Source organism: Leucopleurus acutus (genome assembly GCF_964270905.1).
Source record: "Leucopleurus acutus genome assembly, chromosome: 2".
NCBI classification, from domain to species: domain Eukaryota; kingdom Metazoa; phylum Chordata; class Mammalia; order Artiodactyla; family Delphinidae; genus Leucopleurus; species Leucopleurus acutus.
Window position 1 is genome coordinate 165,418,722 of NC_139143.1, and position 26,160 is coordinate 165,444,881.

Here is a 26,160-nt window from a genome sequence, read left to right on the forward strand (position 1 = left end):
TGGTTAAGAGTCCACCTGCCAATGCAGGGGACATGGGTTCGTGCCCGGTCCGGGAAGATCCCACATGCCGCGGAGCAGCTGGGCCCGTTAGCCACGGCCGCTCAGCCTGCGCATCCAGAGCCTGTGCTCCGCAACGGGAGAGGCCACAATGGTGAGAGTCCCGCGTACCACAAAAAAAAAAAAAAAAAAAAAAGATTACATGGAGACTAAACAACATGCTACTAAAAAACTAATGGGTCAACAATGAAATCAAACAGGAAATTAAAAAATACCTCCAGATAAATGACAATGAAAACAAAACCATATAAAATCTATGGGATGCAACAAAAGCAGATCTAAGAGGGAAGTTCACAGAGATACAGGCCTTCCTCAAAAAAGAAGAAAAATCTCAAATAAGCAACCTAACCTACCACCTACAATAATGAGAAAAAGAAGAACAAACAAAACTTAATGTCAGAAGAAGGAAGGAAATAATAAAAATCAGAGAGGAAATAGAGACTTTTTAAAAAAATCAATAAAACCAAGAGCTGATTTTCTGAAAGGATAAACAAAATTGACAAATCACTGGCCAGGATCACTAGGGAGAAAAGAGAGAAAAGCCAAATAAACAAAATAAGAAATGAAAGAGGAGAAACAACCAATACAGCAGAAACTCAAAAAATCCTAAGGAATTACTATGAACAGTTATATGCCAATAAAATATACAACCTAGAAGAAATAGACAAGTTCCTAGAAACATACAGCCTGCCAAAACTGAATCAAGAAGAAACAGATAATTTGAACAGACCAATCACTAGAAGTGAAACAGAACTTGTAATAAAAAACAAACAAACAAAACCCTCCCTGCAAACAAAATCCAGGACCATAAGGCTTCACTGGGTAATTCTACCAAATATACATAGAAGAACTCATACTTATACTTCTACAACTCTTCCAAAGGATTGAAGAGGAGGGTCATGATTGAAGAGGAGGGTCAATGACTCCCGCATTCATTCTATGAAGCCACCTACACCCTAATACCAAAACCAGACAAAGAAAATACAAGAAGAGAAAATTACAGGCCAATATCTTTGAATGAAAACAGGTGCAAAAATCCTCAACAAAATATTAGCAAACAGAATCCAACAACACATAAGAATTATACAACATGATCAACTTGGATTTATTCCAGGGTCACAGGGATAGTTCAACATATGCAAAGCAATCAATGTGATACATCACATCAACAAAAGACAAAAACCAACAGATACAGAAAAAGCATTTGATAAAATTCAACATCCATTCATGATAAAAACTCTCACCAAAATGGGTATAGAGGGAACATATCTCAACATAATAAAAGCCATTTATGACAAACCCACAGTCAATACAGCACTCAGTGGTGAAAACCTGAAAGCCTTCCTGCTAAATTCTGGAACAACACAAGGATGCCCAATCTCACTGCTTCTATTCAAACATAATATTGGAAGTCCTAGCCACAGAAATCAGACAAGAAAAAGAAAATGTATCCAAATTGGAAGGCAAGAGGTAAAATTGTCATTGTACACAGATGACACAATACTCTATATAGAAAACCCTAAAGACTCCACACAAAAACTATTAGAACTAATAAATGCATTCAGCAAGGTAAAAGGATACAAGCTTAATGTAAAGATATCTGTTGCATTTCTTTACGCTAACAATGAAATCTTAAAAAGAAAGCTTAAAAAAAATCCCATTTAAAATCACATCAGAAATAAAAAAAAAAAATCACATCAGGTGAAATGACACTATACATAGAGAATCTTAAAAATGCCACCAAAAAACTACTGGAGCTAACCGATGAATTTCATAAAGTAGCAGGATACAAAATTAATGCACAGAAATCTCTTTTACCAATTATTCCTTTATTTCTACCAAATAACAATTATAATTCAAAACCTGTGATTCTAGTGAACTAGGGGGCAATTCAGAAATTAACACAACATTGTAAATCAACTATACTTCAATAAAAATTTTTTTAATTTCTCTGTTCTATTTTTTCTTATATTTATTTGGCTGCGCCAGGTCTTAGTTGCGGCATGCGAAATCTTCGTGGCCACATGCAGGATCTTTTTTAGTTGTGGCATGTGGGATCTTGAGCTGCACATGTGAACTCTTAGTTTCGGCATGCGGGATCTAGTTCCCTGACCAGGGATGGAACCCGGACCCCTGCATTGGGAGCACGGAGTCTTAATCACTGGACCACCAGGGAAGTCCCTCTCTGTTCTATCTGAACTTCTTTCAAACTTCACATAAAGTGGCAATGGTTAAGGGAACATGAATTAGGGTAATGCACCGTATAACAGTCACTTCCACTATCACCATGTTATCTTGAATAATCCACAGCACAAATCCTCCAAATGATGAACTAGAAGTTGGACAGCCCTACTCTCTCTTTTGATTTGCATAAAATATTGAAGGCTTTTTTCTTTTAAATCCCTTTCACCGAGAACACTACATATTTGTAAAATCAATTCAGCTTTTTCATGTTTAAACCAAATTTCCCAAAGTCCTCACTGATGGAGTTACATTCTATCAGTTTATGCGTCCCAACAATTAGCAGACACTATAGTCTGCTGAAAGTTTCAGAAGGATTGTGCCCTAGAAGGGCCGAACTTGATCTATAAAACCAAATATGTGAAGCCGCACGTCCTGGTGGTCTTGGGCAATGAACATATGGTAAGTCTGGTATTACACAAAACATTTTGATGCACTTGCCTGAGAAACAGTGAATTTCCTTTTTTCTGTACATCGACATCAAGACAAAATGGTAGGCCTCAAATGACCATCTTTGGAATCAAGCACTTCCTGAATACCATCTATGTAGCAGTCTGCCCTTATCTCTCCTGAATAGGTGTCTGTGTTCCTGAGTTCCCTTCACGGAGGGAGGCCAGTCTCCTCTTCCAAGCTAGTCACTTCTCTGCCTTCAACAGCCCCTTAATTATAAACTACCAGAAAGGGGGAGATAAAGGTAATCTTTACCACACCATTTGCACTTAACATTTGGTATAAAATCCCCTGCTTGTAAATCTCCAGCCTAAAAATGTTTGCAGGGATGAAGCAAAAAAAGCACCAGGCACCAGAAACATAAACCCCAAATGTTGTGTGTACAGACCCATTGTATAGCAGCTTGGTTACTGCCTTAAGATTTCTGCTACCACTTTAAGATTGTTGTTACTGCAACATCTTTAACAAATAAAGCATCAGATTAAAACCATCATTAGAAAGCTATTTGATTAATTTCTATTACTAGTATACAGGCTTGAGCAAAGGCATATCCAGAAGCAGGAAATCAAAATTTATTTGCTAAAAGTGAGACATAATGGCTGAGAGATACCTTCTAACAGCCCCATGTTTTACTTTTTGATCTGTTACCCCTGACCACAGATGACTGGTTCAAAGATAAACATCGGATGCAAGCTGGCCCAATCATAATCTTCTTCCTAGGAACTTAAAATCTAAAATGGATAAAAATAACGACTAAAAGTCATTGGAGCATAACTGCTTTCTGGCAGTACTGGAGACAACAGGCCCACAATCACATTAGACTGAGTTCCCTGGGGGAAATTTGTTCTTTACCTCCTCCCTAAATTCTGTGAAATCCCCCAATATACTTCTGAAGTGTTTTTCTGGATAAGTGAGCAAGAGTCTATTTTTCTTGCTTAAATGCAACAGAAAGGATATTCAATAACTAAACCCAACGAGGATCAGGAGAGCTAGTTACTTCTCAACATGTCGTCTGAAAACTGTTATCACTCAAAAAATATAAACAAACTAATTCCAAAGAGAAAGAAGGTACTCACAGATCCTTCTGGTGAAAGTAAACAAAAAACAAAAGAAATGAACATTCTCCTTGACTCAGGAATTCTAGATGATAAAATTTATCCTTCATAAACAACTGCATGAACATCCTTTGATGATTCATCAATTCTATTGTTAGATTCACTAAACTTATTGAGGTAATCATTTCACGATGTATGTAAGTCAAAACAGTATGTCAATTATATGTCAATAAAACTGGAAGAAAAAGTCTATCCTTAGAATTTATCCTACAAAAACACTTCAGCAAGTAGACAAAGATGTGTATAGAAATGCATACTTAATATTGTTTATAATAGTAAAAAGTTGAAAATAATACACACACGTAAAAGAGGAATCTGATTAACTTATAGTACAGCCATACAATAAAATACTGAGTACCCACTAGAAAGGATGCAATAGGTCCATATCCACTGACACAGAATATATCTAGGCAGTTGTATGAAAAAAGCAAGAACAACATTCACAGGATACATAAATCCCCTCCCATCACATAGAGATATACATTTACATTCATAGAAAAAAGTCTGGAAAGATATATATTACATGTTTAAAACTGATTCTCCTTGGAGAATGGTAAAGGCTTTTATTTTCTGCTTTATTCATTTTTGTATTATAAAATAGAATGTATTACTTTTATAATCTAAGAAACAAAGTTTCTTTTAAGAAAACCATATAACAATGGAAAAAATATGAAGAGAAAATTAAGAGACCCTGTAAACAAAGTAGAAACCTTTACTGAGTGATAAGTTCAATATGATCCACACACACACAAAGCATGGCTATATTTCAACATTAATAACTATGAGAATAAAATATTTAAAGAAAAGAGTAAGATTCTTACAATTCAGATTAACTTTATTAAAATACTAACAAAGTGTGATAAGATCTAAACTTAAATCAAATTGGACCATCACATTAATTAGCCCTAACTAATCACTGTTACAGATTAATGTTTTCTCTAGACATATTTATTATCTATCTAAAGACATGATTGGTTTCTTTCTAGAACGGTACTTACAGTTCTCTACAATTTCATCAAAAACTGCACCAGTTTTCTGCTCAAACTGAAAAAGCAAAAAAAGAAAAAGTAACATTATTATCATATCCTTCATTCATACCCTTTAGTGTCCCTCCTTGCTCTCCTTAGAGCTGTAATCTTCAACCCAAAGTATATGAATTCACAACAACATGAACAAAAACACCACCAAACAGAGTAAAGTAAAATTCAGAATGAATAAAACGGGTTCTCAGGCCAAAGCCCGCAACCCAAAAATGAAGACATAAATACATGCCCTCACTATAAAAAAGCTACTTATTTTATTTTTTTAAGGTTTTTTTAAAAAACTGAAGTATAGGGCTTCCCTGGTGGCGCAGTGGTTGAGAGTCCGCCTGCCGATGCAGGGGACACGGGTTCGTGCCCTGGTCCGGGAAGATCCCACATGCCGCGGAGCAGCTGGGCCCGTGAGCCATGGCCGCTGAGCCTGCGTGTTCGGAGCCTGTGCTCCGCAACGGGAGAGACCACAACAGTGAGAGGCCCGCGTACCGCAAAAAAAAAAAAAAAACTGAAGTATAGTTGGTTTACAAGGTTTCAGGTGTACAAAAAAGTGATTCAAAAAAGCTACTTATTTTTCAAAAATCACTTTCCTATCACAAAATACAGAGGATCATATACTTTTGTAATAATAATAATAAAAAACACAGCCAACACTTACTGAGAACTTACTAACAACACTTATTATTAAGAACTATGTAAAACTTCTAATCAAAACTGAACAGAACAGGGCTTCCCTGGTGGCGCATTGGTTAAGAATCTGCCTGCCAATGCAGGGGACACGGGTTCAAGCCCTGGTCCGTGAAGATGTCACATGCTGTGGAGCAACTAAGCCCGTGTGCCACAACTACTGAGCCTGTGCACTAGAGCCTGCAAGCCACAACTACTGAGCCCATGCGCCACAACTACTGAGCCTACACTCTAGAGCCCGTGCTCTGCAACAAGAGAAGCCACTGCAATGAGAAGCCCACGCACCCAACGAAGAGTAGTCCCTGCTTGAGGCAACTAAAGAAAGCCCGCGTGCAGCACTGAAGACCCAACACAACCAAAATTAATTAATTAAAAAAATAATAACTAAACAGAACCACCAGCATCAATAGGTTTTGCTCTTAGGCTAAAGCCAGAAGTCTGCTGCTCTTTAATATTTATTTATTTTTTGGCTGCGTCGGGTCTTAGTTGCAGCACGTGGGATCTTTCGTTGTGGCGCTCGGGCTCTTAATTGCGGTGCGCAGGCTTAGTTGCCCTGTGGAATGTGGGATCTTAGTTTCCTGACCAGGGATCAAATCAGCGTCCCCTGCATTGCAAGATAGATTCTTAACCACTGGACCACCAGGGAAGTCCCTCTGCTTCTCTTTAAATGAAAGTAAGCCATATTACAGGAATGGTTCCTTTTTGAGTATGTTAGGGCCCAAGACAGAAGCAGAGCCAAGTCTGACGTAATTTCAGGCCTTTAAAACAGACATGGGGGGAAAAAAGTAAAGCAGCGGCAACTCCACCCAGAAGCTAATAAAGACACTACTAGTATGTTTCACTCCTAGTCTTCAAAGGTCTCCTCACTTTGGCAAGTTTGAGCATTCCAATCTCCTGCTTCTCTACCTACTACTCATCAATGAGGCAAAAACAGAAACAAGTCAGCTTTGTGATAAACCTTGCCTACTAAGCTAGAGTGAAATCTCCCCATTCAAGGGAAAAACTTCAGGGAAAAAGAACTACCTACGTAACTACAGATGAAACACAACACGACAGCTAGCTAACACTCATAAATGTGAACAGACAACCGAGGATCCCAGGTTTCTGAAAGAAATTAACTATGGGAAAGAGAAGGCTCAAGGTGAATTAACAGAATAACCACTCCAGAAGGAAACAATTTACAGAAAACGAACTTCTAAAAAATATTTTTAAGTGGTATCTGAGATATCTGAGAGGCTACTGATACAAAAAACTAAACATCAGAAAATATTTAGATGGGCCATGAAAAGGAGACATGAGAAAATATTTGGAAACAAGAAAATGGCAGCAAAAATAAAAATCTTACTGGCCAAGCTAACGACAGAGTTCTCAATCAGTTTCCAAAAAACAAAAAGTCAAAGAGTTGGAAGATACTTTATATGAAAACATGGAAGATTAAACGATTAGGTGTAACAGAAATCTCAAAGGCAAATCCAAAGAAGAGAACAATAGACAGGTGAAATAATAGAAGAAAATTTCCCTGAACTAAATAAATTAATATTTGAGATTGAATGGGTCCACCAAATAACAAAGAGAAAGCGAAAAAAAAGATACATCCTGGTGAAATGTCAGAGTTTCCAAAAGCAAACAAAAAGAGAAAATAAAAAATTATAGTGCAGGTGATTCATTAAACACATTTAACATAACTGAATTCAATGATATGAACACTGAAAAGGAAAGCAAAGAAAAGAAATTGTAAAGGTTATTCTACCTACCATTCCACTCAATGAGCTATGTTCTAGAATAAAAGGGAAATGGGAGATGTGACTGCAAGCCAAAGAATGAAAGCACTTGTCTGCACTGAAAGGGATCCGAGGGTGGTAGGATGAATTGGAAGATTGGGATTGACATATATACACTATTGATACTACATATAAAATAGATAACTAATAAGAACCTACTGTACAGCTCAGGGAATTCTACTCAGTCCTCTGTGGTGACCTAAATGGGAAGGAAATCCAAAAAAGAGGGGATATATGTATATGTACAGCTGATTCATTTTGCTGTACAGTAGAAACACAACATTGTAAAGCAATTATACTCCAATAAAATTTTTAAAAATAAAGTAAAATATGTAAGAAAAAAAGAAAGAAGGGGATCCAAGTGTTTGAAGATAATGCACTTTTTCTACAATACTGCCTTTCTTTTTTCTGGTGATGAAAATGTTCTAACGTTGATGTGGCTGCACAACTGTGAAAATACAGCTACTGAATTATGCACTTTAAATGGGTGAACTGCATGACATATGAATTACATCTCTATTAAGCTGTTTTAAAAACACATTGAGAAAAATACTTCTATAAAGTTTAGGTATTAAAAACCAAAAGGCACTACTGAAACAAGATTAACAGGGAGTTGTTATGTGGGCATATACCAGTATTTTTTAAAGAATAATTTTTAAAATATACATTCAAATGTGTTAAATAAATAATATGTTTAATACAATGAAGTCCCTCAAGTACAATTTCCTGTGTGATGAGGTTACCTCATTTTAGTGCTAACTCTTTATGTATTTGAACTTCTTGATAAGGCAGAGCATCAATTAGGGGAGAGTCTGTCTTTGACTCATTTTGATTTTGTTGTTGTTTTTTTCTTCTTTAAAAACCCTTTTTATTTTATATTGGAGTATAGTTGATTTACAATGTTGTGTTAGTTTCAGGTGTACAGCAAAGTGACTCAGTTATACATATACACATATCTATTCTTTTTCAAGTTCTTTTCCCATATAGGTTACTACAGAGTATTGAGTAGAGTTCCCTGTGCTATACAATAGGTCCTAGTTGATTATTTTATATATAGTAGTATGTATGTTAATCCCAACCTCCTAATTTATCCCTCCCACCCACCTTTCCCCTTTGGTAACCTTAAATTTGTTTTTGAAGTCTGTGAGTCTCTTTCTGTTTTGCAAATAAGTTTATTTGTTTCATTCTTTTTGTTTCCACATATAAGTGATATCATATGATATTTATCTTTGACTTACTTCACTTAGTAAGATAATCTCTAGGTCCATCCATGTTGCTGCAAATGGCATTATTTCATTCTTTTTTAAAATGGCTGAGTTATATTCCACTGTATATATGTACATCTTCTTTATCCATTCATCTGTTGATGGTCATTTAGGTTGCTTCCATGTCTTGGCTATTGTAGATAGTACTGCAGTGAACATTGGGGTGCATGTATATTTTCAAATTATTGGTTTTTTCCAGATACATGCCCAGGAGTAGGACTGCTGGATCATATTATAGCTCTATTTTTAGGTTTTTAAGGAACCTCCATACTGTTCTCCATAGTGGCTGTACCAATTTACATTCCCACCAACAGTGTAGCAGGGTTCCCTTTTCTCCACACCCTCTCCAGAATTTATCATTTGTAGACTTTTTGAGGACGGCCATTCTGACTGGTGTGAGGTGATACTTCATTGTAGCTTTGATTCACATTTCTCTAATAATTAGTGTCGTTGAGCATCTTTTCATGTGCCTGTTGGCCATGTATATGTCTTCTTTGGAGAAATGTCTATTGAGATCTTCTGCCCATTTTTTGATTGGGTTGTGTGTTTTTTTGAGTTTTTATTTGTTTTAATTCAAACCTGCTGGTGACTACTCACTTAACATTGCCCAAGCAGGTCACACTAACATCACTCTCAATTATGGACTCCATCAGGACTCCAGAACACCTGCTTGGCCTATAATCTAACCAATGGGGTGTCAACAAATGTACAAGTAATAAGACTTAGCTTTGTTACAAAATAGTGATTTCGCTAAATATGTTTGGGTGCTTCTTGTCCAGCCTGTATATTTATAAATAAGAAATTAGATACAAATAGTAATTTAGCTTTGAAATTAATGTACTACTCATCGCTCAAGTTTCATGAAAGATTTAATTGGACTTAAAAGCAAAGCTGACTTCAGGACTTCCCTGGTGGCGCAGTGGATGAGACTCCGAGCTCCCAACGCAGGGAACTGGATCCCACATGCATGCCGCAACTGAGTTCACATGCCACAACTGAGTTCACATGCCACAACTGAGGACCCCACATGCCGCAACTAAGGAGCCCTGGAGCCACAACTGAGGAGCCCATTTGCCACAACTAAGACTTGGTGCAACCAAATAAGTAAATATTTTTTTAAAAATCCATAATAAATATTTTGTATGGGCAAGGATTTTCTCAGTACTACAAAACTTAAAATTAAAAAAATAAATGAATATAGATATTAATTTAGGACAAAAAATTACCAGTTCATTTTTAGTTATCAAAATAGTCTCATAGGTTCTACCCATTCAAAACATATAACTGTTCATATTTAAACTTATAAAATAAATAACTTTAAGGTTTTTACTTTCAAATTTCCTTACCCACAAAATATATATATAGTGATACTTACACTTCCCAGGATTGTTAGGATGATTAAATGAAAAGCATTTAGCAGGTACTTAGCAAAGTAAATATACAGTAAATGTGAGCAATATGATTACACTAATAAAAGATATCTTCCCTTGTTTTAAAAATTAGGGTTGATTACAACATTTCACTTGTAAAAATGTGTCCACTGCTTAAAATAAAAGGAAAGCACTGGGCAAATGTTTCAGCCCTCTGTATTTCAAAAATTAAGCATTGGGGATAAACTATATTTTTACTTAAAAAACAGAACACTGAAGTTCCCTAACCCTGGAGGAATTAAAAATCCCAATATACTGTGAATTGATAAACACCACCCACAGCCACCTGCAGAAAAAAAATTAAACATTTAAAAAATCACAGTTAGAGGGAATCCCCTGGCTGTCCAGTGGTTAGGACTCTGCGTTTCCACTGCAGGGGGCCCGGGTTCGCTCTCTGGTCAGGGAACTAATCCCACGTGCCACGTGGTGTGGCCAAAAAAAAAAAAAAATCACAGTTAGAAATTTATTGGGACTTCCCTGGTGGTCCAGTGGTAAAGAGTTCACTTTCCAATGCAGGGGACGGAGGTTCAATCCCTGGTTGGGGAACTAAGATCCCACATGCCATGGGGCAACTAAGCCCACATGCCACAACTACTGAGCCCACATGCCTCAACTACAGAGCCCGCATGCTGCAAACTACAGAGCCCACGTGCCACAACTAGACAGAGAAAACTCACACACCACACCTAGACAGAAGCCCACGCACCGCAATGAAGATCCCACATGCCGCAACTAAGACCCGATGCAGCCAAGAATAAAATAATTTTTTTAAAAAAAGAAACTTATTGGATCCTAAACCAATAATTTTTATTTTATTTTAAAAAAGTTAATTTGGGCTTCCCTGGTGGCGCAGTGGTTGAGAGTCCGCCTGCCGATGCAGGGGACACGGGTTCATGCCCCGGTCCAGGAAGATCCCACATGCTGCAGAGCGGCTAGGCCCGTGAGCCATGGCCGTTGAGCCTGCGCGTCTCCGCAACGGGAAAGGCCACAACAGTGAGAGGCCCGCGTAACGCAAAAAAAAAAAAAGTTACTTTTCTCTTTGATCCTCCATACAACTTCACAAATTCCCTGGACATAATTGCTAGAATGCCTAATACCATAAACACTTTTCTCAAACTGGTTTTAATATCTGTAACAATTTGAGAGTTTATATGATAAATTTATTCAATGAAAACTAAACAATAGACCAATAGCTATAAAACAGTTGAGGGAGCTGAAGGTGGATTTTTCAATGATTAAGCAGATACTGAAAACTATCAAATGTGCTTCAGCATCTTCTTCTCTAAAACCTACTCTTTTCACCTTTTTTCATTTTAGTAGTAGCCCCAACACCCTGGAAGTCAAACAAGAACTCTCAAAACTTTTCCTCCATTCTCTTCAACTGATCAGTAGTAAGACTATCAGTTATATTTCCAACACATCTTAGGGTTTTAGATAAACCACTACTCTCCATGATGAGCTAACCTATACAGGAGGTCAGGAGAGACAAAGAAACACTGTTCTGTAATTTAAGATCTGAAGGATGACTAAGAATTAAAACAGGTGAAAAGATGGGAGAGAAGGTTCAAGAAAAGAACAGCAAATGTAAAGGTTCTTAGCAGGAGATAAAATAGAGAATTCAAAATTCAGAAAGACTAGGTGGATAAGAATTCTGGCAATAAAGCAGGTCAGCACTGTAAAATAAAGCTGATGACAAATCATGGGCCAAACACTGGACATTCTTCATAGACAGGGTGACCACATATTCCAGTTAGCCAAAAGCATCTCAGCTTAGGCCTATCATCCCCATGTAATTGTTAATGTGCTCCCTTTCACTCTCAAAAGTGTCTCAGTTTGGGACTTCCTTGGCAGTCCAGTGGTTAAGACTCCCCGCTTCCAATGCAGGGGGCGCAGGTTTTGATCCCTGGTTGGGGAACAAGGATCTGGCATGCCACAGGGTGCAGCCAAAAAAATAAAAGCAAAGAAAAAAAAGTCTCAGTTTGGTCACCCTAAGTATTAGTCATGTTTAGACACTGGACTTTATCCTAAGAAAAAAAAATGAAGGAGATGGCAAGAAGGAAGATTCGTGCTCTGAAAATTACTCTATGGAGTAAGGTTATTTCTTACTCCTACCCAAAGTTCTCATCATACCATTCTCATATTGTTTTCCTTCTACTGGAAATGACTTCTATCTGATAAAATTCCAATGCTACTGCTGGGTTTTTTTGTTGTTTTTTTTTTCTGCCGCGCCGCGCAGCTTGCAGGATCTTAGTTACCCAACCAGGGATTTAATCCGAGCCACTAGCAGTGGAAGTGTGGAGTTCTAACCACTGGACCACCAGGGAATTCTCTCCAGTGCTTCTTTAAAATACAGCTCTTCAATAAGGCCTTTTCTGATAACCCATTTAGAATTCTTTTTCTTTTTTTTTTTTTTTTTTTTTTTTTTTGCGGTACGTGGGCCTCTCACTGCCGCGGCCTCTCCCGCCGCGGAGCACAGGCTCCGGACGCGCAGGCTCAGCGGCCATGGCTCACGGGTCCAGCCGCTCCGCGGCATGTGGGATCTTCCCAGACAAGGGCACGAACCTGTGTCCCCTGCATCGGCAGGCGGACTCTCAACCACTGCGCCACCAGGGAAGCCCCCATTTAGAATTCTTGACTCCTTCTCTGTAGCACTTGATTCACATTTCATTTACAGTCACTTATGGCACAGTTAACTTATGTATGTGTCAGTATCACTTTCTAGATAAATCTTTTTTATCGTGGGATACCTATAAGGCCATAGCACATTGTGTTGTATAATCTCTCAGTATCTTTTATATAAAGTGAATATCATAACTTTGCATTTCTCATTATTTGTTATGCAAAACCTTCAAGGGGCCCTAAGAAAAAAGAGTTCTGTGATCAGATATTTTTTCCAAATATAATATTATAGAACTTTTCCACCATTTGGCATGGAGTTTTATTCACCATCCTCAATTTGGTAGGAAAAAGATGTTATCTCATTTAAATTTGCATTTTGCTGTTTTATTTACATTTAATTGCTTTCATTTTCATAATTTTGAAGCATCTTTCCATATAGTTATTAACCATTTGTGATTATCATTTCTATCAACTGCCTGATTACAGAATTTTTTAGATTACCTGATGCAATGGTTCACAAACCATAATGATTAGTGGTCAATACTTAGCAAGAACCTTACCCTGTGTCTGGTCTTTTTCAAGCACTTTACATGACTTAATTCAATTTAACCTCCTCAAAATCTCATCAAGTAAGTACTGTTAACACCTCTATTTTGTAGGTGAAGAAATGGAGGTACTGAGAGTTTAAAAGTACACAAACATAGCGCTGTGAAAAAGGCTCCCCAGAAAAAAGCCCAAACTTCTGACCCTCCACAGTCTGGCCCTACTTCCTCTACTGCTTCATCTTTTCCTGCCTTCATATACCTATTACATCCCCATTCCCAAAGCAAATACTCTAGCTAATGACCTACAGCTCACCCAATCCATCACGTAGTTTCATCTCTCTAGACCACTGTGCAGTGTTTAAGCTTCTCCAGTCTTAAAATCAATAGCTAATGTCTAAACTAAAGTTACAACTCTTTAACGATGCCATAATCTCACATAATCCACAAACATCCAACCTCCTGAACAAGGCAGAATTCACAACTCTTTCCCAGCTCTACACCTACAGATGCATCTATGACAGCAACTATAAAAACTTTACTCCCAAGTTGGGGATTCTATAAGAAATCAAGTACCCATCCACATCTCTGAAGCTGTATCATGAAATATCCCATCGACAGGGGTTATATAAACCTGGAGTTGTAACCCCATTTTGGAGACTACCTAAAAAAGGAACAATAAACACTGTCTACACAAAAGCCTTTAAAGTTATACAAAAAGTAAAAATAGTTAGTTTCTTTCAACAGAACCTAAATGAAATCAAGACTCATAAAGAATTAGAGATTCCACATTTTTCAAAGCAGGGAATCACTTCTCGGCCTTTGGGCTAAGATCAAGTGTAGTATCTGTTCTTACCAGTTCAAAGCAGGAAGAAAGTTAAAGTATATTCTAGTCTAGAGAGATCTGTGTCTGTCCCATACTGCTGTAAGCCTAGCACCTACAACAACAATGCCTAACATACAGAAGATCAATAAATGTTTGCTGAACAAAAGAATTACTTTTACTAGTTAATAAGTATTTAAAACTCATTTTATATTAAAAACTTAAACATCATCAGTTTACTTTAAAATTTGCAAGAATCACAAAAATTAAGCAGGAGCATCAAATAGTTTTTATGCTTGCAACAGACCACTCCAAATTAAATGTCCAGTCCTCTTCCCTCAACCCCACAACTGTAATGCTAGTCTTTTTTCCCTATTGCTACTCCAATTCAAACATCCTTTACTTAAAGCTTCAAATTTATTCATATTGATAATCTTTATAATCATTTTATCAACTTGGAAAATATAACAAATTTCTTATGGGAAAAACGTACTTTTTATACAGGAAGTGCTCACTTTGCACTGTAGTACAGGACCACAAAAATGACTTTGCAATCTGAAATCAAGCAAAGCAATCTGAATAATTAAAGGGAAAAAATTACATTGTTCTGTTTAAGACTCTTTTACTGTCAGTTAAAATGTATAGAGAAATGAAGAATACTGTGTAATATTTACTATTTTATAATTTAAAACATAAGAAACATTGAGAATCAGTATTTTGTTTCTTTGTAAAAACCTTACCAAGAAAGTAAGACAGTGCTTACCTCCTTCTTTTCCTCATATAACTTATGATACAGAATAAGTATCTCTTCCAAGCCTTGGCAAAATGTCATAAATCTTTCCAAGTTTGGTTGGACATGCAACATTTTATCCTTTGCCCTTTCAATCTTGTCATATACTTCCAAGAGTTCCTTTAACGTGATACTTTTTCCAGTCACTTCCTCTGAGACATTTTCATCCTTTCTGTCACAATCACTTTTCTTCATTTATGTTCATAAATTTGCCTTTACTAAGTTCCTCAGACTTTATATCTATATTCTCCACCTTATGACCACTTCATGATCCTGTCTTCCGTCACATAAATTACTGATGAGACTGCCTTCCAAAACAGACCTATCCCACATTAAATAGTTGATGATCAATTATTTGCTCAACTAATCTTTGGAATCTGGGAGTAAAATTCACAGCAGCATCCCTATCTGCTCTAGCAGCATGCTGATTCTGAAATGAAACCAGCCTTTACTGGTAATGAAAATTTCTTCAGTCTCCTTGTAATTAGTTTTCTTTCAATGCAGCTTGGCATGAATGTTAGCCAAACTGATTGAGATCTGTTTCTATTACAATTTAAACTATATGATGTTGAAGCAATTTTACCTTATTTTTTATATTCATCTCATGTTTTCAATACAGTTCATACCAAACCTTCATACAGGAAAAGTACTTGTCCTATCTTCACTACCTGCCACTACTTTCAAATCTTCTATAACATCCAATTTTTCAGATCTAGTATTATCACCTTTCATTTCTTTGATGAACTTCCATCTTTGCTGGTCAACTCTCTCCTTTGATTGTCCAGTTTTGTAAAATGTCACATGAATTTATCATTGGAAAACAAAGAGGTAACACATCTGTAAACTTTGCTATCTGTACAAAAAATGAATAACAGACGCACAGTGACCAACCTCCAACAGACTTTGAGAGAAGTAATGTGATTGGTCACCAATTATTATGGGCATCTATCTATTGATATATGTAGTGATTTGTGAACTGAAGAGCGAGCATCAAAGTTTATACACTACACAATTATTCAGTTAACATACCACAGTAAATGACAGTTGAACTGTATTGTTAGGTGACCGGTGTTTTTTAACTAAACTATACCAACAGAAATTCGAGCATATCAGAAGCCTGCAAAGTGAAGACTGACTGTACAGAGTAAACAAAATGTAAGTATGTAGTTAGATGTGGAAAATATTTGCTGTCAAATATGTAATAGGTCTCAAGAAAGACTGTTAGCATCAGTAGAGTTTCTTTCTAGATGCTACTCTGCTTCTAATTCACTAACAGACCTTAAACTAGAAACTTAACTCTTCCGTGGTTCAAATTCTTCAACCCATATAAACGAATGAAGTTGGTCTACAATACCCTAAAAGTTCTCTCCAGCCTCTCAAACTTGATGCTCACAATTCCCTTCAAGCTAGGCATAAACTAAAAACTCAAATTGGTGTAACGGAGACTGAAAACTTGATGAAGACACTAAAAAAGTCGACCTAATTCTCTCTCCTTAGGTGCTTTTTTCCCAATTAAATGACTTAAGATATTGACAAGTCTTCCCTTAAAATGGAATCAAATCCGCACTCCTTTCACATTTTTATTCATTCTAAAATTTATGTAAAGTAAAATATAATAATTATTTCCACTAAAATTACTTTGACATGAACTAAAACTTAAATGGGCTCGATTTCTCCAACAAAACAAAACTGACTATCAACTTACTATAAGTATACTTAGTGTTTGTAATTAGTATCTCACGTGCTGTCACCAAAGTTACAATTAGAAGCAACTTAAGTGGACTTTCCTGGTGGCGCAGTGGTTAAGAACCCGCCTGCCAATGCAGGGGACACGGGTTCGAGCCCTGGTCCGGGAAGAACCCACATGCCATGGAGCAACTAAGCCCATGCACCACAACTACTGAGCCTGTGCTCTAGAGCCCACGACCCACAACTACTAAGCCCGCATGCCACAACTACTGAAGCCCGCGTGCCTAGAGCCTGTGTTCCGCAACAAGAGAAGCCACTGCAATGAGAAGCCCGCACACCGCAACGCAGAGTAACCTCAAACCGCCGCAACTACAGAAAGCCCACACGCAGCAACGAAGACCCAACACAGCCAAAAATTAATTAATTTTAAAAACAAAAGAAACAACTGAAGTAAGCTGGATTTTACAAATTCATAATTCTATGAACTGAAGCAACTGAATTAATTCCAAATTCAGAATTATATTGAACTCAGACAATAGAAATGTATTACTAAAGAGTCACAGAATGTATCATTTCACTGCTTAATTAACATGCATATTTTAATGGAAAAGACATTTGTTCAAATAGCTACAAAAACCTTATAAATAAAATGGACAATATTTATCACCAAATATAGACAGAGTACAGATTCTCAGTCATCACTGAGAAAAAAACTTCAAATAAAAATCAGACTCAACTGTGAAAAGCTATCGTCCTAAAATAACTTCTTTTATGACTTTTTTCACAACAGCTAAGGAGAAAATTAAGCTATCCAGATTTAAAAAGGAAAAAGAAAAGTCATTTTTGAATAGGTGGACAATGTCTCCCTTTCAATCTGAATATGTATTGATAGAATGCTGCATTTACCCTGAAACATAAACTAAGGAAGAAGGAAAATATGTGCTCCCATGATTCTTTATAATATGTTTGAAACTGTTTAGCTATACTTTTGTCATCAAATTTTCTACTCCAAAATGATGTATAAATTTGGTTCCTCATTTGGAAGCTCAGGAACATTTATTATAAAATTCATGAGACTTCCCTGGCAGTCCAGTGGTTAAGACTCCAAGTTTCCAATGCAGGGGGCGAGGGTCCAATCCCTGGTCGGGGAACTAAGATCCCACATGTCAGATGGCCAAAACAAAACAAAACAAAACAAAACAAAAAATATTCACTGTTATTAAGATCCCACAGGCCACACAGTTGCGGCCAGAAAAAAACGAAAGCAAAAAACAAAAAAATAATAATAAAATTCGTGATATCCCTCAAGGGAAATATCTTCACTGCTTCCTAATATCTACAACAAATACAAAGTTGTAAATTATAAAACTTAAAACAAATAAAAGTTTTCTTCAATTATTTAAGGTAAAAGTAAAAACCTCGGATCCCTGACATCAATCAAGGTGCAAACTGCTACAACTCAAAAAAGTAAAAATCAATCCGAAGAAATCTCCTAAATCATATATTGACAAAACATTGAAAAGTTAACTGATGTCTAGCTTCAAAGTATCTGTGGAATGAAAAAACAAAGGCAAACAAAGATTACTCAGCCTACAAATATCTGCCGCCATCTAAGAAACCTCTGAAAAATAAAACCCCAGAAGCAGTGGTTCTCTACATGTGGTTCTTAGACCATAAGGGTCCCAGAATCCTTTCAGGAGTCCCCCAAAGTCAAAACTATTTTCACAGTAATACTAAGACATTCCATGTATTTTTACCGTGTTGACATTAGCACTAATGGTATAAAATCAATTCTGGGTACAACTACTGGCCCCTTAGGCAGTAGCACCAAACTGTACGGATCGTTGAGTGTATTCATCACTGCCCAATAACGGCTGTCATGCATATATATTAAAAAGAAAATATGATTTAAATATTTAAAATTTCTTAAGAGAGAGTATCTCATAGAACTAACCAGACATGATCAAGCACTTCTATTTAAAGAATAACTTAAAAGCAAGCCCAGTCAGTTCAAGTTTAATTGAAATTAAAATATTAATTCCTTTAGTGATAACACACTAACTTTTTCTATCACGAAAGACATTTACAAATTCTAAGTTTTCTGTGTTTTTTCCAAAGCCACAATTAATTTATGGTAATAAGATTGTATGTAATTATACTTTAGTGTAACATTTAATATATTAAACAAGATAATATAAGTAGAGGCCAGAAGGATCAAACTTAAGTTGTCACTAAAAAAAATTATTTTTAGTTGAAAAATAATTTTTAACTAAATTTTCATAGTTTTTAGTTCTCACACCTAATTTACTGTGTCATGTTATGTTAATCCCAGATAATCTGACAGACCAGTAAAAAAGAAACCAATAAAAATATGTCTAACAAGATTGAAAACTTAGTATTTCTGGATCATTCACCTTATAAAAAGACGAGAGTTGGGACTTCCCTGGTGGCGCAGTGGTTTAGAATCCACCGCCAATGCCGGGGACACGGGTTCAATCCCTGGTCCGGGAAGATCCCACATGCCATAGAGCAACTAAGCCCATGCGCCACAAATACTGAGCCTGCACTCTAGAGCTCGTGAGCCACAACTACTGAGGCCGTGTGCCACAACTACTGAAGCCCGCACCTAGAACCCGTGCTCCACAACAGAAGAAGCCACCGCAATGAGAAGCCCGTGCACTGCAACGAACAGTAGTCCCCGCTCGCTGCAACTAGAGAAAGCCCACGCGCAGCAACAAAGAACCAACACAGCCAAAAATAAATAAATATTTTTTTAAAAAAGAAAAACATGAGAGTTATTTGTCATTTTAAATGAACTTTTTGTTAAATGCATACAGGCATACCTTGTTTTATTACACTTCATTTTATTGCACTTTACACATTGAGATTTTTACAAATTGAAGATTTGTGGCAATCCTGCATCAAGTGAGCCTATCAGTACCCTTTTTCCAAAAGCTTCTCACTTTCTGTCTCTGTGTCACATTTTGGTAATTCTCACAATATTTCAATTTTTTCATTATTATTATATTTTTACAGTGATCTGTGATCAGTGACCTTTGATATTAACATTGTAATCTTTTCAGGGTGTCATGAACTGCAGCTATAAAAGACAGTGAATTTAACTGATAAGTGTGTGTGTTCTGACTGCTCCACTAACCAGCCATCTCCCCCTCTCTCTCCCTCTCCTCAGGCCTCCCTGTTCCGAGACACAACAATATTGAAATTAGGCCAGTTAATAACCCAACAATCGCTTCTAAGTGTTCAAGTAAAAGGAAGAGCTACACACCTCTCGTTTTAAATCAAAACCTAGAAATGATTAAGCTTAGTGAGGAAGACATGTCAAATGCCGACAGGGCAAAAGCTAGGCTTCTTGCACCAAACAGTTGGCCAAGATGTGAATGCAAAGGAGAAATAATTGTAGGAAATAAAAAGTGCTACTCCAGTGAACACACGAATGATAGAAATGCAGAAGAGCCCTATTATTGATACAGAGAAAGTTTTAGTGGTCTGGAGAGAAGATCAAAGCAGCCACAGCACTCCCTTAAACCAAAGCCTAATCCAGAGCAAGGCTCTAACTCTATCTTCAGTTCTGTGAAGGCTGAGAGAGGTGAGAAAGCCACAGAAAAAAGACTGAAGCTGGCAGAGGTTGGCTCATGGGCTTTAAGGAAAGAAGCCATCTCCATAACATCAAAGTACAAGGTGAAGCAGCAAGTATTGATGTAGAAGCTGCAGAAAGTTATCCAAAAGATCTAAGATAATTAATGAAGGTGGTTACATTAAACAGCAGATTTTCAAGATAGATGAAACAGCCTTCTACTGGAATAAGATGCTATCTAGGACTTTCATAATTAGAGAAGTCAATGCCTGGCTTCAAAGTTTCAAAGGACAGGCTGACTCTCGTGTAGGGGCTAATGTAGCTGGTGACTTGAAGTTGAAGCCAAAGCTCACTTACCATTCTGAAAATCCAAGGGCCCTTAAGAATTATGCTAAATCTACTCTGCTTGTGCTCTACAAATACAACAACAAAGCCTAGACGACAGCACATCTGTTGAAAAGATGGTTTACTGAGTATTTTAAGCACACTGTCGAGACCTACTGCTCAGAAAAAAAAAATTCCTTTCAAAATATTACTGCTCACTGACAATGCACCTGGTCACTCAAGATCTCCAATGGAGATTAATGTTGTTTCGTGTCTGCTAACACAACATTCATTCTGCAGCCCATGGATCAAGAGGTCACTGTGGCTTTCAAGTCTTATTACTTAAGAAATACATTTCATAAGGCTATAGCTGCAATACACAGTGATTTCCTCTGCTGGATCTGGGCAAAGCCAACTGGAAGCCTCCTGGAAAGGATTCACCATTCCAGATGTCATTAAGAACATTCATGATTCATGGAAAGAGGTCAAAATATCAACATTAACAGGAGTTTGGAGGAAGTTGATTTCAACCTTCATGGATGACTTTGAAGGGTTTAAGATTTTGGTGGAAGAAGTAATTGCAGATGTGGTAGAAACAGAATTAGAATTGGACCCTGACAATGTGATTAAATTTCTGCAATCTCATGATGAAATTATAATCAACAAGGAGTTGGTTATAACTCCTAAGGGATGAGCAAAAAACTGGTTTCTTGAGAAGAAATCTACTCCTGGTGAAGATGCTGTGAAGACTTGAAATAACAACAAAGGACTTAGAACATCATATAAACTTAGTTGATAAAGTAGTGATGGGGTCTGAGAGGCATGACTCCAATATTGAAATTTTACTGGGGGTAAAATGCTATCAAACAGCATTACATGCTAGAGAGAAATCGTTTGTGAAAGGAAGGGTCAATTCATGCAGCAAACTTAATTGTTGTCTTATTTTAAGAAATTGCCACAGTTGCCACAATCTTTAGCAATCACCACCCTGTTCAGTCAGCAGCCATCAACATCAAGGCAGGAGGCCCTTCCACCAGAAAGAATATGATTTGCTGAATGCTCAGATAATGGTTAGCATTTTTAAGCAACAAAGTATTTTAAAATTAAGGTATGCATATCGTTTTTTCAGATACAATGCTATTGCACACAGTAGATTATAATACAGTATAAATATAACTTTCATATGCACTAGGAAACCGAAAATTCATGTGAGTTGCTTTATTGATATATTCGATTTATTACAGTGATCTGGAACTGAACACACAATATCTCTGAAATATGTCTATATGTGCTCTCTCTTTCCAGAAGTGAGGAAAAGATAATCTATATAAAATTTCCTAGTTAGAGAAACTGGATGAACTCAATCATTTGTCTGTAAAACTCTTAGCTAATGAGATTCTATAAATGCTGTTTTAGAATTATTTAAAGATTAGCTGCTCCCTTTTTGAAAGGACATACATACACCTGAAACGCACCTCTTTAAACCAGGAATATATAATAACTATATGTATGCATAAATTACATAAGAGTTGATATATATATAATCTCAATTATAAGCACTTATGTAATATTCAAAATTTTAAATAATCATATATCACTCTGATAAACAAAAAATAAAATTGTAAGCCCAGATAAGTTATACTATGTACACAATTAAAATATATACACTTTTGTGCTTCCCTGGTGGTGCAGTGGTTGAGAGTCCACCTGCCAATGCAGGGGACACGGGTTTGTGCCCCGGTCTGGGAGGATCCCACATGGCCGCTGAGTCTGCGCGTCCAGAGCCTGTGCTCTGCAACGGGAGAGGCCACAACGGTGAGAGGCTCGCGTATCGCAAAAAAATAAAAATAAAAATAAATAAAATATATACACTTTGAATATAACTCTTTTTTTTAATATATTTATTTTTGGCTGCGTTGGGTCTTCGTTGCTGTGCATGGACTTTCTCTAGTTGCAACAAGTGGGGGCTACTCTTTGTTGCAGTGCGAGGGCCTCTCATTGCAGTGGCTTCTCTGGCTTCTCTTGTGGAGCACGGGCTCTAGGTATGCAGGCTTCAGTAGTTGTGGCACACGGGCTCAGCAGTTGTGGCTCACAGGCCATAGAGCATGCGGGCTCAGTAGTTGTGGCTTGCGGGCTCTAGAACGCAGGCTCGGTAGTTGTGGTGCACGGGCTTAGTTGCTCTGCGGCAGGTGGGATCTCCCCAGACCAGGGCTCCAACACATGTCCCCTGCATTGGTAGGCGGATTCTTAACCAGTGTGCCACCATAGAAGTAAGTCCCTTGATCCACTTTCCATGTCAACTTAGCTTTTGGAGTAGCTTTAATCGTCCATATGCAATCAACTGCTTGGCCAGGTTTTGTTGTTTTCCTCTTGTTCTACCTCACTAGAACGTACTATTCCGTCAGCTTCTGACAGCTCAAACTGGCAATTTCCTAGGTAGGTAAAGTCTGGATCTGGAATAAACAAATATTTTGCTGGAAATCCCAGTCCTTCAAGTTCTTCATCAGAACTTAACTTAATCCACATGAATCTCCCTGGTGATCTAATTAATGGAGGACTTTTCACACCACAGCAACGATCTACAAGTGGAGAGAAACCAAACGGCCCATCTTGAACTTCCAAGTAATCAAACTGACTTTCAAATGATGGTTCTATATAATAATGTTCATCAAAGGTTAACTCTGTTTTTTGACATGGAGCACCTTCCAAAATGTAGATACATTCTTTGTTTGGTGGATATGAGTCAGGATAATTTGGTGAAGCAAAATGACCTCCATTGCTGGTTCAAACCCAAATCCCACACTGGGTTGCAGGAATGTGCTTGATTCCAATATTTTCTCCATCTTGGGCCTTCTGGCCACAGCAGTCCCTTCCACTACAAGTACTGTTATTAACAACACTTTGAGGACCAAGCAGAGCTGCTCCAGGGCCATGTTCCCGAGCTGCCCGGCGCTTCGTGAGGGGCCGAAGCAGCGGCAGTGGAAGCGCAGGGCTCACAGCTCAGCGTGGCAGCTGCCCCACTCCGTCCCCATAGCCCGCACCAGGTTGCTCCCTGCGGGGTAGGCCTCAGGTCTGGCGCCCGCCATACCCAAGCCTCTCGGCAGGCTCTCGTGCTGCCCCAGCCCCACGACGGGCACCACACCCTGCTCTGCAGCACTCCATCCCATCGACCGCTTACAGCCTGAGAGCGCAGACACGAGGGACCAGACCCATGCAGGCCAGTCTGCCTGCGGCCACAGCACAGACCCCGCTGAAGTGGCCTAATATAATTTTTTAAAAACAAAATGGCAACAACTGATAATACAATAAAGGTCTTTATCTTAGCCAACACACACACACACACACACACACACACACACACACACGTACACACACACACCCTTTACAAATACCCTAACTTCCAGAACTGTCCCTGGGAACAAAGTAACAGATAAAAGCTTATTTTTAACAACATGCAGGATAGACATTTTTGCCACATAATTTCCAACTATGAAAATTTATTAAAAAGTCCCTATGCAGGGAAACAATTAAGTTATTTATTAATACACATTATACTATGGAATTCTATGCAGACTTTACAAAGAATGAGGTAGAAAGTTCTGAAGATGGAGGTGATGTTTCCCTAATATTCTGAATATACTTATTGCCACTAAACTTAAAAATGATTAAAATGGCAAATGTTATGTATATTTTAACACCATAGACACACACACACAAATAAGGTAGATCTGAATATAGTACTATGATGGGACACATATACTGAGTGAAAACAGAAAGATTTGAAACTCTGAAACAACTTAAGGACAGAAAAACTAACAGAAAGACCAATGTCTCAACAAGGAAACAGAAGATATAATGAAAAAACAGATTAAAGTTTTAAAACTGAAAAATCAAAAAACCAAAATAAGAACTCACTGAGTGGTTACCAGGGGCTGGGGGGAGGGGCAAGGGGGTAACGGGATAGTCATTATTTAATGGGTAAAGAGTTTCAGTTTGGGATAATGGAATAGTTCTGAAGATGGATAGGGTTTACAAATCAATGTGAAAGTTATTAATGCCAATTAATTCAACACTTAAAAATGGGTAAAATAGTAAATTTTGTTATGTATACTTTACCACAATAAAAAATGCATAATGAATAAAACTAAAACAATCTCTCATTCATGGGCTCATTAGCAAAACAGAGATGGAGAGGAAAGAGTCATGAAAATAGATCAACAGAATCACTTTATCTTAAAAGAAAGAGAAAAAAAGATTGAGGGGATAAAAAAGAATGGTGCCTCAGAAATCTGTGAGCCATATCAAAATACAACATTCTTGTAATCAGAATCCCTAGAGTACAGAAAAAATACTTGAAGAAATAATGGCTGAAAACTTCACAAGCTTGAAAAAACACATATATATCTGCAGATTTAAGATAAGCAAACCCCAAACAGGATAAATCTAAAGATATTCACATTAAGACACTCATAATTAAACTGCTGAAAACTAAAAACAAAGAAAAACATCTCGAAAACAGGCAGAGAAAAACATTTTACTTATCACTGCATATTTCTCATCAGAAATCTTGGATGCTAAAAAAAAAAGGAAACTATTTTTAAAGTGCTGGAAAAAAGAGCTGTTAAACTCATAAATCTATATACAATGAATATACCTTTTGAAATAAAGGTGACATAAGGATATTCTTTGATGAGGAACACTAAAAGCATTGACTATCAGTGGATCTGCTCTAAAATAATTGTTAAGAAAGTTTCTTGACCCAAGTGAAATGATATCAAAAAAATTCAGAATATCAGGAATGAAGAAAGAGCAACAGAAACTAGTAACTACCTGAATAACTATAAACACAGAGCAATCTTCTACCCTTGAGTTCTTTTAACATATATTTGACATCTGAATGTAAAAATTATAACATTATACAATAGAAATTTGGTAAGTATATGAAATATGACAACAACAATATAAAAGAGAAGGATAAAACACCTATATGGTGGTATCTAAATTCCACTTAAAGTGATGAAACATTGATTCTAAGAAGCCAGTCTCAAAATGTTAACATTCTGTTTCAGTTCACCTTTCACAAGTCTCCAAAACACAAAATTATACTGACAGAAAACAAAACAGTGGTTGCCAGTGGTTAAGCAGGAACAGATAATAGGACTATAAAAAAAATATCACACTAGAGTTTCTTGGAGTGACAGGATTGTTAAGAATCTTGTTTGTAGTGCTGTTTACAGGAATCTATGTCTGTGTTCAAAATTCATACAACTATACACCAAATCCAAAAAAAGAAATTTTAGCATTTGTTCATTTCTAAAATAAAATACACATACACATGCAAGATAAGCTTATACATAATCATAAATAAATATACTGAGTAGTGAAATTACAAAAGATTTTTATTTTTATATCTTTTAAAAATCTTTCAAACTGTCTAAAATGACTAAATGCTTTTGTAATAAAATAAAATGATTCAAAAATAATCAAAATATACTTAAACTATGAATATGCCACTTAAGTACAGTTCACAAATAGCATTACTTGAAAAATGAATAAATTAGAACTTAACGTGAGACTTCACTGGTGGCACAGTGGTTAAACATCTGCCTGCCAATGCAGGGGACACGGGTTCAATCCCTGGTCCAGGAAGATCCCACATGCTGCGGAGCAACTAAGCCCATGTGCCGCAACTACTGAAGCCACCGCAGTCTAGTGACC

The 26,160-nt window shown here is 37.2% G+C and overlaps 1 protein-coding gene across 8 annotated transcripts in view; it reads right to left on the bottom strand.

Moving 5' to 3' along the window:
* The window catches only part of ZMYM4 (zinc finger MYM-type containing 4), a 176,373-nt gene that overhangs the window by 97,703 nt on the left and 52,510 nt on the right, over nucleotides 1-26,160 (bottom strand). For 4 of the 8 annotated variants that reach the window (XM_082833567.1, XM_082833573.1, XM_082833572.1 and 1 more), the window contains exon 2: nucleotides 4,862-4,907. The exons of 1 other annotated variant lie outside the window; for it this stretch is intronic. In XM_082833567.1, the coding sequence (XP_082689693.1) occupies nucleotides 4,862-4,907 (46 nt within the window). Of the gene's footprint in view, nucleotides 1-4,861; nucleotides 5,091-26,160 lie in introns of those variants that run through there. 3 more of the 8 variants (XM_082833571.1, XM_082833570.1, XM_082833566.1) reach the window with 1 other exon arrangement.